Source organism: Leptonychotes weddellii, chromosome 3, assembly GCF_054177405.1.
Source record: "Leptonychotes weddellii isolate Sample4059 chromosome 3, ASM5417740v2, whole genome shotgun sequence".
In the NCBI taxonomy this organism is placed as follows: Eukaryota; Metazoa; Chordata; class Mammalia; order Carnivora; family Phocidae; genus Leptonychotes; species Leptonychotes weddellii.
The window spans coordinates 5,846,237-5,864,881 of NC_138371.1; the positions used below are offsets into that span (position 1 = coordinate 5,846,237).

Genomic DNA, 18,645 nt, shown 5'->3' on the forward strand with positions numbered 1-18,645 from the left:
TATCTGGTTAAGCGCCTGACTCTTGATTTCGGCTCAGGGTCATGAGATTGAGCCCTTCATCGGGCTCTGCGCTGGGCATGAAGCCTGCTTGAGGTTCTCTCTCCCTCTCTCTGCCCCCAGTCACCCCACCCCCCTCACTCACGCTCTTAAAAGTCATGCAAGCCTAGATACTATCTTTAGGAAAAAATCTAAGTCCTTGCATTCTGCAAGCACGTCCGCAACCAGCTGCATTCCCAGGGCTCTCCCTCGGCAGGCGAAGAAACACTGAGTTGGGGTCAGAAGAAGAAACACCAAGAACCAAAGTTCCCCATTTCATAAAGGATTGTGGGACAAAGAGAGGGGTAAGGAGGAGGAGACAGCGTCCAGATGTGTCTCAGTTTCCTCTCTAGCCCCCTCGCCCCCAGGCTGAATTTCCCCAAGCCCCCCTTGGCCATCATGCAGTGTAGACGCTCAGCTGGGAGCCAGCAGAGTAGCCTCAGGGCCCGCGGCAGAGGCCAGAGTTCAGGAGATGGAGGCCACCCCCCCACCTGAGAGCACCACCAGGAACGCTGCTTGGGGCCGAGGACAGTCCCTGGGTCACAGACGTCAGCCTCCAGGTGCAAGGGGAGCCTCCCAGGCCGCAGGCGGAACACTGCTGACAGCTTGAGGCTCGAGGACACCCTGCCTGTCCCCTCAGGGATATGCGCCCCCCTCCTTCGAAATACCTGGAACCCCCTGGAGGAGGAATGCAGGGCAAGGTGTGCGTTGACTGAGGGACCTTCCCCCCGAGGGGCCCTGAAAGCAGAGGGGCCCCAGAGCAGAGACGGCTAGTGATGAGCAGAGTCCGTGTGCGGCCCCCCGCTCGCACACAGCAGCCGGGCATGGCGGGGGCGGGCGGGCCCCCACGTGTTTGCATTTCCAACCACCTACGTCCAGGTGGGCTCGGGAAGCCTCACGCGCACCCCCCACCCCACCCCAGCGGGAAGGTGACGGCCAGAGCCACCTTGGCCACGACGGCCCAATCCCCGAGTGACAGCCCCGAGGAGCTGAAACACACCTGCCCTCGACTGTTCCGGGAACAAAAAGTACACTTCGGTCAAGCAGCCTGGCCTTCCCTCACTTGGGACGACGTCCGTCGCTAGACCAGATCGAGCCAACCGCGTAGGGCGTTTGGGGTTCTCTGGAGGATGACTTAACAGCAAGCGGCATCGGTTTAGAGAGGCTGCTCCCCTTTCTGCACACGCCGTCTGGGCCAGTCTGGCAATCCCATTACCCTCTGGGCTGGCGTCTGGCCTCCCCCTGCCCCACACGGTCTCCTGGAAGCCCCTGCGTGCTCTGTGGCCCGGCAGGGTGGAGGCCGGCAGCGCGCGGAGCCCACAGCAGCCCTCCCCAGACCCACGGCTCAGACGCGCAGGTGCGCCCCCACACCCACCCCCGGCGAGCCGTCCGGAGCCAGGCTTCCGGCCAGGACGCCCGTGTGGGATAGTTCGGACCCGATCTTCTCACCTGTCATGTGCGCTGAGCTTGGTGTCAGGCCTGGGACACAGGACAGCACTCAAGGTATGACCTCAGGTATCCACCTGCCCCGTGACTCCCACCTTTGCCACCTGCTAGCCATGTGACATGCAACAAGTTGGGAACCTCTCTGAGCCTGTTCCTCATCTGTAAGAGGCAGGATTGTTAGGAGAAATCAAGGAGTTAATATGTGCAAAGCACTGAGGCCAGCATCTGGCGTAAAATACCCTCAGTGTGTTAGCCACTGGTATCATGCATGATTAGTCCTCAGCAGCATGGCCCCATTCCTTCCACGTGGGTTTGTGTGCAATTCTAGACAATGAGACACAAGGGGAGGTCAGCAGAAGCCAGGGCTTCTGAACTGGTTCCTTTTATGTTAAAAAGAGATACAGAAGAGACAACCACCTGCTCACATACACCTTACCCTGTACTTGGCTCATATTTGGGTGTGATGCTTGGAGTGGTGGCAGCCATCTTGCAACCATGAGGCCTGATCCTGGATAGCCACATGGGAGGAGGGCATACACCACACCTGGGGCTCCGATGAGCAAGGAGGGAGGGAGAGCGAGCTGCTGGAGGCAACCAATGCATTCAAAGCCCACGCACCCCTTTTGTACCCCATCAGCCTCATTCTCAGTTCTGTGATACCAGTCGCCATTCCTCACCCCAGAGAACTGGGAGATGACAGAGTGACCTTGAGCTTGGAGAGGCTGCTCACTTGGCATAAAGGTACTATGAGTTAAGTAGAGAGGTCAGAGAACTTCTGGTCTGCAGTTTTAGAGGAAAGATTTAGGAGGATTAGAGTATTTGCTTACATCACATGCCCTCAGTAGGCTGGTCCAGGCTGCATGTGACAGAGTCTGAACCTCAGCCTTACCCAGTGCCCTACCTCCTCGCTGAGCTTTTAATTCAACAGACCCAAGAACTCACACCCTAAGAAACACAATGGCTTTCCATTTTGTTCTTTAGCCACACCAATTCACCTTATTTTTAGAGTAAAAACCATAATCCTGAATCCAGTCTGGAAAGATTTGGGCAACTAATATCTTATGTCAAAGTACAAGGAATGACAACAAGAAATCTGACAACGGAAGATTTTATTTATACACAGAACAGCCTATTTACACCCCCAGATCGGGTATGTACACAGCGATACAGGAGACATTTGCTTCCACGGCGGGCACTGTATAAATTAAGATCATAAATATGAGGGGTAAGCCCCACCCGAGGGCACAAAACCTTTTCTCCAAGACTCCCCCCCCCCCCCCCAGCCACAGCGGGGACGGGTCGGGCCAGGCAGAGAAGCAGCCCTACAGAGGGCGACACGGCGCCGGCCCCACAGCGATGCACTTCCACGCGACACTCACTTTTACTCCATTCACCTCTAACTTACTAGAATCAGGAAAATGGTTTTTACGTAAACAGTGTGTTTTCATCACTGACAACACATTAATTTTCAACACCATGCTTGACCCAACTCTCAGGCTTTCCCGAGAGAGGGCCGGGAGGGCCTGGGGTGGCCCCGCAGCTTCAGCCCCAGCCGCCGCCACCCCCCCTCGCCGCGTGCGTGCTTGTCCCTGGTCCCTGCCAGAGAGGACAGCGCACACGCCATTCTGGTACCGCAGGGTCGGGTCCCCACAGTCTCCTTCCTCAGCCTGTTCTACCTGGAAAGCCAGTGATTTCTGGTGGCCAGATGATCCCTCCCTGCCTTCCATGTCCCGAACGGGCCCCGGAACTCGGGGTGGGAAGGCCACACACAGCGGCCCTGCGGAGCACGGGCCTCTTCACCCCAAACCCAGTGCAGCCACTCCGCCCTCGGGACAGGAGCGGGCCGGGCGCCCGGAAGGCCAGCAGCAGGAGCACCCCCAAACCAGAGGCATGGGCCCGGCTGGGCTCACGGAGGGGCCCACCGTGCACACCAGTAAGGGGGGGGGCACAGGGGCCTGCAAAGCAAGTGGCAAGTAGAGGCCGTTCAGCGGTGAGCTCCCTAGGGCCCCCAAGGGTGACCGGATGGCGCCGGCAGCCCAGTCCCCTCGCACGAACAAGGGGTGAAGCGAGCTCCGGCGGGGGGTGGCACGGCCTGCGGACGCTCAGCTCCGCCCCCACCCCCCCACCCCCCACTTTGGGGCACAGGGCCCTGGCTGGCAGCCGGACGCCGTTCCCCCGCCCAGGCCCAGGAGGGCTGGGGACGTGGGCCAGAGCGTCATGAGACAGAGCCATCCACGTGGTCAGAGACCGTCGGGACGCTGGCCCGGGACCAAGCCCGGGCACCCCCAGAACGGGGAGGGGAGTCTCCCCGGCGCCCAGGAAGCGCGCTCTCCCCCCAACAGCAAGCTCACGCAAACACGTCCTCTGTCTGTGGAGAGACAGGAGAGGCTACGGCGTCTCGGGGACAGACGTCCCACGTCAGCAGCTTGAGAGGGTACCAACCGGGACAAGGGACCACAGGCGAACGGGCAGGGGATGTGTCAGCCGAAGATCACAGCCACCCGGTTACTTGGCTTAAGGAGGAGCGGGTTTGCCTCCTCTCCGGGTCAAGTGAAAACGGACGGGCCTAGCGACGCGTCCCGGCGCTCTCAAGCCAGGAGGGGCAGGGTCGCTGTGACCGATGGTCAGTAAACGGGACGACAGCCGCGGGGGGCCCCGCGGGGCTGCTGCCAAGAACCAGGATGGCTGGCGGGCACAGACCTTTCCCGGGCAGGAGGCTGCCGGCTGGGCCAGAGTCTGCGGGCCCGGGAGATGCCACACGGTGCGCGAACACGGGGCTCGCGACGAGGAACCCGCTCGACGAACGCGGGCTGCCCGGGGCCCAGGAGGTCGGGCCCGGCCCGGGGCGCAGGTCAGCGAGAACGGAGAGGGGGCGGTGGCCCGCCCCCCACGCCGCCGGGCGGGACCAGGTGCTGTTTCAAAGGTAGCTGTGTTGGTGTGTCCGAGACCCCGGAGCAGTCACAGAAAGGGCATCTGCGAGGCTTCCCGTGTGGAGCAAAGGGAGTAGCACCATGAGAAGGGGCCGGCGCTGGGCCTGGCCTCAGTCGCGGGGGGCGCGGGGGACGCAGGCCGACAGGGCCAGGGCTAGGCCTCGGTGGCAGGAGTGCTCCGGCTCAGCTCCTTGATGCCACACAGGATCCTCTTCATGTGGCCCACCTTGGTCACGCCGAGGTCCTGCAACGAGAGGACAGCCCTGACGCCGCTTTCTGAACACCAGCGTGGGGGGGAACGACGAAGACAGTGACACCAGACGGAGATGGCACACGTGTGACGGGTCGTGCAGACGCCCACCACACCTCCCCCGCGAGCACAGCGTCCCCGCTGTCGTGCAGGACAGACCCGGGACGCTGGCCCGGCGGCGGCGGGTGGATGCAGGGACTGGACGAAGCTGCTGTCCAGGACGTCCCCGGGGAGCCCTTGCCCTCTCCGGACGCGGCTCCGGAAGCCCCGGGCTCAGGTTGGCCCGAGTGCGCACCCCGCGCCGCCGGCACTCGGGGCCCTGGCGGCCTGCGTCAAGCAAGTCTGTCGGTGCCGGTTCTCCAACAGCGTTCGTTCAAGCCTCTGTGTCACGTACTGGGGGTTCCCGCCATATTTCAGACAGTTTCGCTATTAAATTTGTTGCGGTCATCTGTGGCCAGTGATCAGGACTCACTGAAAGCTCAGATGACGGTTAGCGGTTTTTAGCAATCTAGGATTTTTTCGCTAAGGTAGGCAGTTTTGAGATGTTCTGTTGTTGCACACTTAATAGACGGCAGTGTATCATAACCACGACTGTCGTGTGCACTGGAAACCCAACAGCTCAGACTCGCTTCCTCGCAGGGGTCTGGGACGCACCCTGCAGCATCTCCGTGGGGTGCCTGCATCAGCTCCAAAGGGAGAGGGACCCCTGTGTGCTGGGGGCCGACGTCACACAGAGCTCTTCGGCTGACTCATTAGCACAGAGCTGTGTCCCCCAATAGAGTTTATTTTTAAGTGGGCTCCACACCCAATGTGGGGCTTGAACCCACAACCCTGAGACCAAGAGTCACACGCTCTACCCACTGGGCCAGCCAGGCGCCCCCCTCAACAGGATTTTTAATGTTAAAATAGTTCCCTTGTCCAATTAGCTTAAGAAAAGCAAGGTTCCCCCCATCACGTCCGCTTTGGCCTTGTCTGGCTGCGGCGGGTGGCGGCAAGACTGCCAGGGCAGAGGTGGTCTCTCGGCCACCGCCATGCATCACCCGAGCCGCGCGCAAGAGAACCACGAGGAGAGCCCTGATGCTGGGACGTGGCCGGGTCAGAGGGAGGGGACAGAGAAGGGAGCACAGGGAAGCCCGGGGCAGGTTCCCAGGAGACGCTGTGGAAGTACCTTGAGGTCCCTCCGCTCTAGGTGCAGGAGCTCGGAGCCCCGGATGTCGTGTCGCATGAAGATGTCCTTATACTCACAGAGACTGAGGTGCTCCAGCCAGGCAGCAACCTCCTCTGTCCCCCAGAGGTGAACTGTCAGAGACGGAAAAGCACGAACGCAGTGAGTGCCCAGAGCCCAGCGCGAGGCAGGTGGCAGCCGGCGCCTGAGGCGCCCCAGCAGCAGGCATCCCAAGACGCCCCAGAAGCCAGCACCCACACGGCCCAGCAGCAGGTGCCCCAGCAGCAGGGACCCCCACGCGCCCCCAGCAGCCGGCACCCGCCGCCCAGGCACACGCGCCACCCAGAGCCACGCAGAAAGCAGCGAGGAGCCGCCCACTCTCCAGGGCAATGAGCTGCGGTCTGTTCCTGCCAGGCCGGCCAGCAGCCTGGCCGTTTGCCCCAGGTCCCAGGAGGGACCGGACCCCGCCAAGTACGAAACACCAATGTGACTCTGCTGCCAGGGCCAGGCCGCCCTCCTCTCCAGAGGGTTCACGTCCCTTCCGGTCCACGGCAGGAAGGGAAACAGGCAGAGATTTCACGTAGTAAGACCCACCGTCACTAAAAGAAACCCAACTGCTGGACAAACATGCGAAGAAGAAAAATCAGAGGGAGCGACCACTACCCACCAATCCAAACCCGGAGCTGCCCAGCACCTGAGAGCACTGGAAAGAGCCATGCTCAGAGCCCCAGTTTATGGACTCCCCCCAAAAACGTCCTCGAGTGCCATTTTCTATTGACTTCCCCGGCCGCAAGTGCTGGTGGCCTGGGGAAGCCACCAGTCGTCGCTGGGGACCAGCAGCCCCGCACAAGACTGGAGTGTGAGCTCTGTGTCTGAGTGTCCTGTCACCTCTGCTGTCCGCCTCCCCCCTCGCACCCCCAGTCCAGGGCAGGCAGGCAGCGTGGTGTCAGTCAGCGGAGTCCGCACCGGGAGCGACCCCGGGCAGGAGCGACAACACAGGGCCGGAAGCGCAGGGGCAGTTCCCTAGCCAAAGACAGACACCACGGCGCGGGCCGCTACAGGGGTCGTGGTCGGGGACCACAGAGAAGAGCCGCGAGGCCACGGGAGAAAGCAGAGACCACAAGGTCCCCACAGCCGGCGTGGCCAGCCACAAGGACAGCAGGAAGGCAGGTACCCGGGGCTCCCAGGCTACTGCGAGCTTCTCTGTTCTTGCTGTTTTTCTCTTTCTTAAACTTCGTCACCAGGCGGAACTTGCCACTGCGGCTGCGTTTGGAAAGCTCCAGCATCACATTCTGTGGGGGAGGCGAGAGACAGGAGTCAGAGCCTGATGCAGCCAGGCCTGGGCCACGGCAGTCCGAGCGGCAGGGCAGGGGGCGGGGGCTCGGTCCCTGCTTTACTTACTCTGGTGTCCCCCTTGGTTTCTAGGCTTGCAGTGACTGGTTTGTAATGCCTTTTAAAGGTGGTTCCACAGTGATCACACAGTGTCTAATTTCACATTCAATTTCCTTCATTTTATAACGTGTGTTTCTCATGTGATTAAAAAGCTTTGTGAATATTACCTAAATACCAGTACATTCTACCAAGATTATCCAGTAGGTCACAGCCGATCTTCCAGAGCTGCACGAGCAGGCTGGGACTAGCAGGGTGTGGGTGTGTGTGTGGGTGTGTGTGTGTGTCTTTCTAAACAAAGCGTTTCCAGCACTTTGCGCTCTTTCCTTGGGACTTACTTCCTGAAGCAGCATCGTGGAAGGACGGGGGACAGGGCACGGGGTCCCTTCCACCCCCGACCCCCCGGCCTCACAGGGCTGCCCAGCAAACGGGCGGAGCTCACACTGCCCCTTCCCAGCACAGAAGCTGGCGCAGGGGCCTCTGCCGTAAAGAATGCTCCGCACACACAATACACGAGCCTGGATTTACGTGTGTACACGTCCTACCCCTGTGTTCACAAATAAAGCAGAATTTCCCATGTCCCAGGTGTGCCCCAAGGGCCTGGACTCTGCCCTAGGGCTCTGTCCACCGACGTCCCCACACTGACCCGCACGGTCAGACTTGGCAGCTTTAGGACACTTTCAGATCTGAAAGGGACACGTGGTCCCGCTGAAAACAGCACAGGGATTTTCATTAGAATCACACCAAGTCTGGGCGCCTGGGTGGCTCAGTTGGTTAAGTGACTGCCTTCAGCTCAGGTCATGATCCTGGAGTCCCGGGATCGAGTCCCGCATCGGGCTCCCTGCTCTGCGGGGAGTCTGCTTCTCCGTCTGACCCTCTTCCCTCTCGTGCTCTCTGTCTCTCATTCTCTCTCTCTCTCAAATAAATAAATAAAATCTTTAAAAAAAAAATCACACCAAGTCTAGAGTGGGGGAAGAATACGGGTCCGCACGTCTGGGAACATGGGGTGCCCCCAACCCTCCAGGTGCCCCTGAAGGTCCTCCCCTTCGTGGATTTCTGATCGGAAGCGTTTCCGGCTTCAGCTTTTCTACGAGAAAAGAGACTTCTCACAATGGTATTTCTAACCGAGGACTGTAGCGCTCTAGGAACTTATTTTTACAATTTTTTTTTTTTTTTAAAGATTTTATTTATTTGACGGAGAGAGACACAGCGAGAGAGGGAACACAGCAGGGGGAGTGGGAGAGGGAGAAGCAGACTTCCCGCCGAGCAGGGAGCCTGATGCGGGGCTCGATCCCAGGACCCCAGGATCATGACCCGAGCTGAAGGCAGACGCTTAACGACTGAGCCATCCAGGCGCCCCAACAAATTTCTTAACTTGGCAAAATTATCAACCATCGATTCTAACAGCTGCTCCACTGAAGACCATTAGCGCCCGGGCGACCAGGCTCTTCTACGCTGAGACTGGCAGGCACCTCGCTCCTCCGTGCTCCCACAGGAGGGGATACCGGAGGGACCCGCAGCTGCTCTCCCACGCAGCCCGAACAGAATCCTACGCCTGACTTTACAATTTCTTTTTTTTTAATGCAATATGAGGATTACATTTTTTTCTAACTTTTATTATTTTTTTAAAGATTTTATTTGTCAGAAAGAGAGAGCGCACACAAGCAGGGGGAGCAGCAGAGGGAGAGGGAGAAGCAAGAGCCTGACGCGGGGCTCGATCCCAGGACCCCGGGATCATGACCTGAGCCAAAGGCAGACGCTTGCTTAACTGACTGAGCCACCCAGGAGCCCCTACTTCTAACTTTTAATATGGGTATTTTCATCCATTCATAAAATAGGGACACCAGCAGAATGAGGCTGATTATCAATGTGACCTTAGTCGCCCCTAAGAAAATTTCAGACCTCAAACTACGCCCCCCACAAATACTTCAGTATGCAACCCCTACATCACCCCACAGCACTAGCATCACACGGACACCAGCAAAAATTCGTATGTATCTGATAATATCGAATCTCCCCGCCCGTTCCGAAGGTTTATCCTCACGGCGGGTGTGTGTGCATCAGGACCCTGATGAGGGCCACGAGGGACACTCAGCCCTGTGGCTCAGGCGCGCTCCCGTTTCGACCTTCGCCCGCAGAGAAAGCAGCTGTCCGCCCCGTAAGCCGGCTCCCATTCTGACTGACCACAGGCGGCTCCCCGGGAGCGGAAGGCCCGACCCCCCCCCCGCGTGGAGCCGCTGATCGGATCCAGATTCCTGCCTCCAGACAGGACGCTGTCGCGAGCGGTGCCACAGGCTTGCGACGCCTCCCAACAGGCGAGGCCTGCTGTCCTCTTTCCGGGGTCAGCGGCTTCTTCCACCACAGGTGCCGCCACCCACGCATGACCCGCCGGAAATCGAGCATTTCCTCGGGGGGGGCGGGGGGGGAATGGCCTTTCAATCCCTCTGCACTTTCCACCCGGAATGTTTTATAAAAAATTGCTTTCAATTATTTGATTTAAAGAAACACTTTTGGGGGCGCCTGGGTGGCTCAGTCGGTTAAGCGACTGCCTTCGGCTCAGGTCATGATCCTGGAGTCCCGGGATCGAGTCCCGCATCGGGCTCCCTGCTTGGCGGGGAGCCTGCTTCTCCCTCTGACCCTCCCCCATCTCATGCTCTCTCTCATTCTCTCTCTCAAATAAATAAAATCTTTAAAAAAAAATAAATAAAGAAACACTTTTGGGGGCGCCTGGGTGGCTCAGTCGTTAAGCGTCTGCCTTCGGCTCGGGTCGTGGTCCCAGGGTCCTGAGATCGAGCCCCGCATCAGGCTCCCTGCTCCGCGGGAAGCCTGTTTCTCCCTCTCTCACTTCCTCTGCTTGTGTTCCCTCTCTCACTGTGTCTCTCTCTGTCAAATAAATAAATAAAATCTTTTAAAGAAACACTTTTGGGGCACCTGGGTGGCTCAGTCAGTTGAGCGTCTGCCTTCGGCTCAGGTCATGATCTCCAGGTCCTGGGATGGAGCCCCTCACTGGGCTCCCTGCTCAGTGGGGAGTCTGCTTCTCCCTCTGCCCCTCCCACTGCTCGGGCTCTCTCTCTCATGAATAAAATCTATTTTAAAAAAAGATTAAAAAAATAAAAAATAAATACACTGTTTTTACGGATCTACTGGTAATACAGAATTTTGAAATCAGATGCGCTAGTGTTTAAAAAAATGAACCGTTTGAAAGTTTGGGGCGCCTGGGTGGCTCAATCGTTGAGCGTCTGCCTTCGGCTCGGGTCATGATCCCAGGGTCCTGGGATCGAGCCCCGCATCGGGCTCCCTGCTCGGTGGGAAGCCTGCTTCTCCCTTTCACACTCCTCCTGCTTGTGTTCCCTGTCTCTCTGTCAAATAAATAAATAAAATCTTTAAAAAAAAAAAAAAGTTCAGGAGATTTGCTTCACAATATGTGAATATGCTTAACACTACTTGAACTGTACACTTAAAAGCAACAAATACGGTAAATTTTGTGTGTTTCTTATCACAATTTAAAACACAAACTGGGTCAATGTCCATCTTTTCCTAGCTCTGATGAGGTTTTTTATATAGGAAATTACATATTCCTTGACATTTTCCCTTCAGAGATAATAATTTTTTCAAGTTGTCCTGTGGCCATTCTTTTTAAAATGTCTTTAGATTTCAATTTGTATAGTTTAAATTTTTCCTGAAGTTTCAATGGTTTCAGCAAGATTTTAAAATTAGCATTTCTTTGAAAATAGTGTAACTTGATTTATTCTCTTATCTATTGTTACATAACCTTTATCACTTCATACTGTCCAAACTTGCCTTGATTATAGGTGCCACAGAATGATTTAATTTCTTGTACTTTACAGTTAAGCTCTGAACAACGTAAAAGTCAGGGGTGCCAACCCCCACTCATGAAGTTGAAAATCATGAATAACTTCTAACTCCCCAAAGGGCCTTACTAAGTAACATAAACAGTCAATTAACACATATTTGTATGTATATCATATACTGTATTCTTACAAAAAAGCTACAGAAAAGAAAATGTTAAAAAAATCCTAAGAGAAAATACATTTAAAGTACTGCACTATATTTATCAGAAAAAAGCCTATATATAAGTGGACCTACGCAGTCCAAACTGTATTGTTCAAAAGTCAACTGTACTTTCAAAGAACTAACTTGAAGATTTGTCAATTTTTTTTTTTTTTTGCTTTCAAAGAAATAATTGTCCTATTTTTATGCTAGTAGAAATGTGGCACCATGCCCTCCAAGTTTCCCTTTGCCCACTGTACTTCACCCCCATCTCTCCCCTTGCATGGGTGAAACTGAGCCAGAGTCCCAGAGGCTGGGAGTGCTGAGCTGTGAGGCAGCCAGCAGAGAAGGGTGGAGAAGTCAGGAGCCCTGGGAAGTCCAGAAGGCCCCAAGAGCAAGTGTGGTTTGCCTTTCCCTCCCGGGACCCCTGGCTACAGTTTCTGGCCTTAGGTTCCATGGGATGAATGCCAGCAATAACTCTACCCCAGCCCCACCCTGCTCTGCCCAAACTGGCTCCAGAGGGTTTCTGGTTTTGCAACTAACCTGCCCCTGGCCCCATCTGTACAACTTCCCACCTGTTACCCTGCACCGTCTCACCAGCCCACAACTAGGAACCCTAGAAACCAGGGCCACTATAGACATGGCTTAAAGGATTCATGAGGTCAGACATCCAGGGGGAACTTGTGCTGGTTTGTTGCTGCAGTGGCTCTACATTTGGTGATATTCGTTTTGAAAATATTTTTAGGCTTAAAGCTCTGGAACCACAATCCCTGAAACAGAGGCTTTTAGTACTAAGACCTGAAAGTCCCAAACAAACCAAGTTGACTGTGGTCACCCTGCAACCAGACACTGGGCTGCGAGCCTCCCACTGCAGCAGCTGCTACACTGCCCATGAGCGGAGGAAAATCCTAGCCCTCCTGTCTTCAGAGGGAATCTGCGTACAGGAGGAAGCTGCCCACCGTGGGCAAGGCATGGGGGCATGGGGCCCACCGCTGACAGCTGGTACCACTCCTACTTTGAGTTGGTATGGTATCTGAGGTTTCCTGTGGCCCAGCACTGTGCTGCTCAAACCATTCCTGGAAAGGAACCAACTTTAACAATTTCCAATCCATAGTGGACTGATAATTTAATGAAATACAGTAAAATAAACCACTAAAAAAAAAAGGAAACCAAAAAAGGACAAAGTATAAGCCTCAATTTTTTATTAATTTTCAACAGAAATAAAATTTTTTTTAATTGCTCAGAAGTTTCTAAACTCTTCTTCTCAATGTATATAATAACAAAGAGTTTTCCACTGTCAGTAATGCTATCTAGAATATGATCCAATTTTGAAACTGTCCTATGGGCAAGAGGGAAAAAAAAAACATATTCCCTCTTTACAGAGTATAAAATTCTCTCTATGGAGAAACATGATACACACACACACACATACATATTTTTTCAATTTTCTTTTGTTTGTATGCTGTGATACAGTTTATTTCATTACTCATGGACTGATAGTGATGGTTCACACTACAATTTGGTTTCTGTCACTTTCTCTCATTTCAAGAAGTTTTTGCTTTACAAATTTTATGTAAATTAAAATTAAAATTTGGGGGGTAGTCACTAAAAGAATAGACAGATAGCTTGTATTTCCAAACTACTAGAGGGGACAAAGAGAGTTGTGTGGGAGGAGAGACTTATCAATCAAAAAGGAGAAATTAAAAGAAGCAAAAAAGTGGAATACAAAGCACAAAATATGGGAAAATATACAGATAAATACATCAGTAATCACAACGAATATAAATAAACTGAACTCTTCAGTTAAAATGCAGGGTACCAGACTGAATAAAACCTCAATTTGACAATATGCTATTTATAAGCAAGACACTCCAAATAAAGCTTGAAAGTAAAAGTATGAAAATGAAAATACCAAACAAACTTAAAAAGAATTACTAAGTGTCTTTACATAACAATAAAACCTATATGCACCCAATAACATAACCTCAAAACACAGAAAGCAAAAATAAAACCACCAATGTAAATGGAGATATCTACATTCATGATCAGAGACTTCAATAGTAATTGACAGATAAAAAGACAAAAATAAATCTTCTGATTATAAAATTATATTTTACCAATATAAAGTGATCTTTTTATCACTTATTATAATCCTATTTTTATATTAAAATTTACTTCACATTTTGTATGTTTTCTTAAAATTGTTTTAATCTTTCTGTGTCATAAGTTTTTACTGGGGATGGGAGAGAAAACTGGACTATTGTGATTGGTATGTGGTTAGATTTAAACACAATCTTATAATAATTTGTTTTTAAGAGGAAAAGCTACATCATTTTCTGTTATCTTACTTATATGCTGTTAGCTACACCTTTAGTCCCTTCTTTTTTTTTTTTTTCTTAGGTTTTTATTTAAATTCCAGTTAGTTAACATATCATGCAATATTGGTCTCAGGAGTAGAATTTAGTGATTCATCACTTATTACATATAACACCCAGTGCTCACCACAACTAGTGCCCTCCTTAATACCTATCAACCATCTAGCTCATCCCCTGCCCACCTCCCTCCATCAACCCTCAGTTTGTTCTCTGTAGTTAAAAGTCTGTTATGGTTTGCTTACCTTTTTTTTTTTAAGTCCCTTATTTTCTTTTATAGTGTGGATTATACTTTTTGTTTTTAGAAAACTGATTTGGAAAAACATAAATCTTTTCAATTCTACTAGAAACTACCTTTAAGTTTTTTTAAAGATATTACTAACTCTGCATTTCCCTAATTATCAGTCAAGAACCTTTTTTTTTTAAACCTCCCACCTTAATGTGCCTTCATTCCTCTGTCCATGTCTTCTTCCCAGCCTCCCCACTCCCTGTCCACTTCACAGGCTTTAATAACTTAATCTGGAAATCCTGAGCTATATTATTGTTATATCTATCAAACATTCTATATGTTATTATCTTAGTAATTTTCTTTTAAATGAAAATTTTATATAAATAGTTAACAATTTAACTAATTTTGATGAGCTTGGCCAGTCCTTTTAAACGAAAATGTCCTCATATTTTAAGTTACTGAGTTTTGTTGTTTCACTGGAAGGTCTCAGAGTCAGTTTTCCATGCAGGGTTTGCACTTGTCAACAAATGCCTTCATTTTCAGAGAAGAGTAGGACAGACTGATGTAGCCTTCCTCTGTACCCTCACCTTAACTGCTGCCAAGAGGTTCTAACAAACAAAACTGGCGGTAGGGGTGCCAGATGTGTAATGTCTAACAGTTCTTTCTCTTTCAAGACTGTAGTACTCTACCCTAGGATGAACTTTTCTCCTGGCCCACTTCTGTTCTATCCCTGATAAAAAAAGACAATCTACAGTTCGCCTTTATCAAGATGCTGCCCACAAAACTGACCATCCAACAAGCACCTCTCCTGGGCTTTTGCAACAACATCCCAGGGTGCAATATGCCCAGGATCCTATCTGTCCCAGCCATAGGGAGTATGGCAAGCTGGAGTCTCGAAACACATGCAAAAGAAAAGTGTGATTGAGTGGAACACACCAACTCTGTCCCTGTCAACAACAAACTCAAGAAGCTGCCATTTATCCAACCAATGTGTCTTCACACCAGGGACAAACAGTGGGGCTAGGCTCAGTCTTCTATCAACTTCCTGGCCACCCCTGCCATCTGTTTCTGAAGGCAACAAGTGCCCAGTCATCAATACTAACTCCCAACTCCTTCCTACCTGCCAGTCTTTTTCTATACCTCCAAGGCGTTTTAATAGAGAAGTCTTAAGAAGCCCTATCAGGGGCTGCAAAATGGACACCATCTTAACCTTAAAGCTGCACAGATCACAGTGATTACAGGTACTGAAGGGAGAGCCACTGCATCCAGGGGTGCCCAAGCTGAAGCCCTGTGACCCACATACCTCTTCATCACCAGGCTCCATGGGCTGGCACAGCCAGGGGGTGTCCGCCAGCTTCCTCAGTTGCTGGTCCATCTCTGTGAGAGCAGCCCCAAGCCGCTCTTTCTGAGGGGGATCCAGCTGCTGCTCCAGGCAGGAAGGAAAGAGAGACACAGCTGGTTATTAGCAGTGAGGAGCTGGGGCCACAGCAAAGCCCCCATGCAGGCATGCAGTCTGCACCAGGGAAAGTGATCTGTTTCTCAGACAGTTATTATAAAAATTCCTAAGGAAACTAAGTCATACAGCACTGGCTAAGGGGCCAAATTCAGAACCTCCCCTTCTAAGTAGGATCAGGTGAGGGAATTAAAACTCTTCTTTCATAAGTACTGGAATAAACCAAGCTCGTCTGAAAACTGAATGAGCGGCGCTGACACTTCACCAACTTCGGTTTACCCTGGAGACCCCTATGTCAGAAAGAGGACAGGACCAGATCGCCTGCACCAGAGTGCAGGAAATGCTGAGGCAGCAAAGAAGCAGTCGTCACATTCAGAAGACCAGACGATTTTGAAATGAAGAATAGAGGACATGGAAACTAGCTTTTTGGGGTGGTTCTCCAGATGAGTGATCTTCAGCAAATCACTCTACCTCCTTTGACCTCCACGTCCTCATTTTTTAAAACAAGAAGGTTGGCCAGGCCATCCCTCGGGTCTTCCCTATTTTGGCTTCTGCAATTCTGTGAAACCCGACCTGTGCACTTGCCCAGGGCTGACTCCTCAGCCAGGATGGCAGGGCTGAGTGAGGAAGGGTGACTGCACGTCTGAGAACGGGGCCTGCCTGCCTGGTCACAGGCAGATGGCTCCATGCCTGCAGATTTCTAAGGTAGAATTTCATGTGCAATGACAAAGGTGGTTCTGTCCATAGGAGTCTAACATGCTAGAGATGATGTGGTTGAGATGTGGCCAGAGGACTGGAGAACCAGCCATATGGCCAGATCAGATGACCTCCACAGCCCCTTCCAACACTGAGTCTAGAATTCTTAAGGCCAGGAACGCCAGGCTAAGATCTGCTGCCCTCTGCACAAAGGTCACTACATGGAGAGTGAGGGCCGGCCTCTCGGCTTACCAGAGCCACCTTCCCAGCCAGCAGCAGTTCCGTCTCACTGCGCAGAGCTTTGATGTTATTCACCATTTCCAGGACAAAGCTGCAGTTCAGCCCCTGAGACGAACCAGAATGACACCCATGTAGAAGGCCCAAGGGCTAGAGGACTTCAGAGGAGCAAAACCTGAAAAGCACAGGCACCTCTGTGGTTCTGGGCTTGCCGTACACTCGGTCCATGGACTTGGAACTGGCATTGACAGCGTGGGCAAGTTCCTGCTCCATGTCTTGATGGGACTGAGCTATCTCGCGGATACTAGAGAGAAAGAAACACAGCACTCATCAGACCAGAGGAAGGGGCAGCCTATCACATCACCCCGCTCAAAGACAGGCCCAGGTCCAGCCCAGGGGGCCAACACAGACACAGCTCAGCCAATGGCAAACAGAGCAGGTCTTCAAGGGGAAATGTGACACCAAAATCCAAGTTTTTCCAGAAACTCAATGAGGGAGGAAAATACCCAAAATGAGACTCACACCCTATAAAATGGCAAGCTGACAGGAAACATGGTTTGCAGGCCTGCTATGTGGGGAGAGCTGATCGTTCCTGAAAGGGGACTTTGCCTCCCCACTCTATAAATGAGGATGACAGGACCCTTCTCTATGGGGACGATCCTGGTTCAAAAGGCTCAGACCCCAGGACACGGCCCCAGGCAAGAGCCCCTTGCCCAAGGGACCCACACAGAAATAGGGTGGTGACAGGGTCAGACACAGCAAGAGCACCAGAGCAGACAGAGGGGACACACAAGTCAGGGGAGCTGGATGAGGAGCCACTTGTCCTACCCTGGGGAAAACCAGGGGCAGCTGCTGGACTTTAAACAAGACAATGATGGCCAGTCCCCACCTGTGGGGCTGCCACAGGCCTTGAGGGGACAAGAATGAAGATAGAAGGAAGCTAGAAGCCTGTTATACAGCCAGGAACTGAGAAAGAACGTAAGAAGTGAAGTCATCAAGCCCAGATACTGATTTGGCCACGGGGGGCGGGGCAGGGGGGGACGACGGTGGCAGAAGTGGTGCCGGCTACTTGAGACAGAGGACACAGCGCAGGACATGCTCTCAGGGGTGTGGACCCAGAAGGAGCCATGGAACCAGAAGTGCCTACAGGAGTTCTGGGAGAGCTACCAACCCACAGGCTGAGAGCCTGATGCCGGGAGGAGGGGAAAGAGGAGAAGAACCGCCCGGAAGGGCAGGCAGAGCCTACAGCCCGCAGGGCAGCAGTGCTCCCGGTGGGAGCAGAGGAGGAAGAAGCCACAGAGCAGCACAGAGGCGAAGTCAAGGAGCACCAGGCCAGCGTGCGGCCTCAGGGGGTGACCAGGGAGGGGAAATACGTTGAAAACCAGAACCAGACGGCAGCCGAAGAGGGTCACGGGATCTGTCAACTGAGAGGGCACAGGTCACCAAGCTGAACGACCCTTCCAGAGCAAGGCACGATGGCAGCCGGCGCCCGGGCGGGTGGGGAGAATGGACAGTGGCGGAGTGGGACCACCATGCCAGAAGGTCGTCCCCAGTGGCTCCAGAAGGCACTTCTCAAAGGCAGAGTAAAAGAAGGAAATGCCTTTGGGTACTGGTGGGGTATTTACTTTCTAATAACTACAAGGTTTGTTTTTTAATAACAAACCTGCTCTCTGGGATAAAGCAGAAGTGGCAGTAAGAATCCAAGATAGGTTTTTACATCTGTGAACTGGCTCTGAAAACACCTGTGGATTTTAAGCTTCCATCTACATGAACTCCGAGCAATCTCTGAAAGTCAGTTGGCAGAGATGAACCAAAGCCAAGGGCCCGCAGAAACCCCAGCTGGGCCCTGGTGAAGGAGGCAGACTGGCACATGAGCCCTGGGAGGAGGGACCGCACGCTGGCAGCCCAGCGGTGAACATGGGGCCCTGAGGCCGTCAGGGGCCCAGGGGCTCCAGCCGGGAGGCGGCTAACTGCCCAGGGAAGGCGAGGGCCCACCTGTGGATGAGGGCTCCCGCCGCCTGCCCGAACTGGTCCATCTGGGTGGCCTCTTCCTCAGACAGGATCTCCGGGTGCAGAGAGAAAGATGGAGGGCGAGGAAGTTCACACTTCTGCTTGTCTTCCCAGGACTTGAGCGTGTTCTCAAAGGCCTAGGGCACAGGACGGCAGTATCACACGGTGCACCGCTCTCTCGAGAGGCAGGCACGTGTCGAACAGCAAACACTGCTGGGATACTCGCTGGACAGCAGCCAGAAAGGGAGAGACACAATTGTGTTTCACACTGAGGAGTAGGAATGGTCCTGGAAATTACAGCCCTGTTCACTTAAGCTCTGTGTCTAACAAAAGTAAACTAGAACGAAACACTAGAAACTCTGGGCCTTCTCCGAGAAGGTGCACAGGTGTGCCCGAGGTGAGCCCTGGGACCGGTGTGTTC

At 52.9% G+C, this 18,645-nt stretch overlaps 1 protein-coding gene across 9 annotated transcripts in view; it reads right to left on the bottom strand.

Annotated features, from left to right (window-relative positions):
• Window positions 1-2,574: 2,574 nt before the first annotated feature.
• DGKD (diacylglycerol kinase delta) overlaps window positions 2,575-18,645 on the bottom strand; it is a 116,472-nt gene continuing 100,401 nt past the window's right edge. For all 9 annotated transcript variants that reach the window (XM_081813363.1, XM_081813358.1, XM_081813360.1 and 6 more), the window contains 7 exons: window positions 18,210-18,361; window positions 16,407-16,518; window positions 16,230-16,322; window positions 15,132-15,251; window positions 7,002-7,119; window positions 5,831-5,961; window positions 2,575-4,656 (listed from right to left, as the gene is read on the bottom strand). In XM_081813363.1, coding sequence (XP_081669489.1) covers window positions 4,567-4,656; window positions 5,831-5,961; window positions 7,002-7,119; window positions 15,132-15,251; window positions 16,230-16,322; window positions 16,407-16,518; window positions 18,210-18,361 — 816 coding nt within the window. In that variant the 3' untranslated portion in view covers window positions 2,575-4,566. The remainder of the gene's footprint in view (window positions 4,657-5,830; window positions 5,962-7,001; window positions 7,120-15,131; window positions 15,252-16,229; window positions 16,323-16,406; window positions 16,519-18,209; window positions 18,362-18,645) is intronic.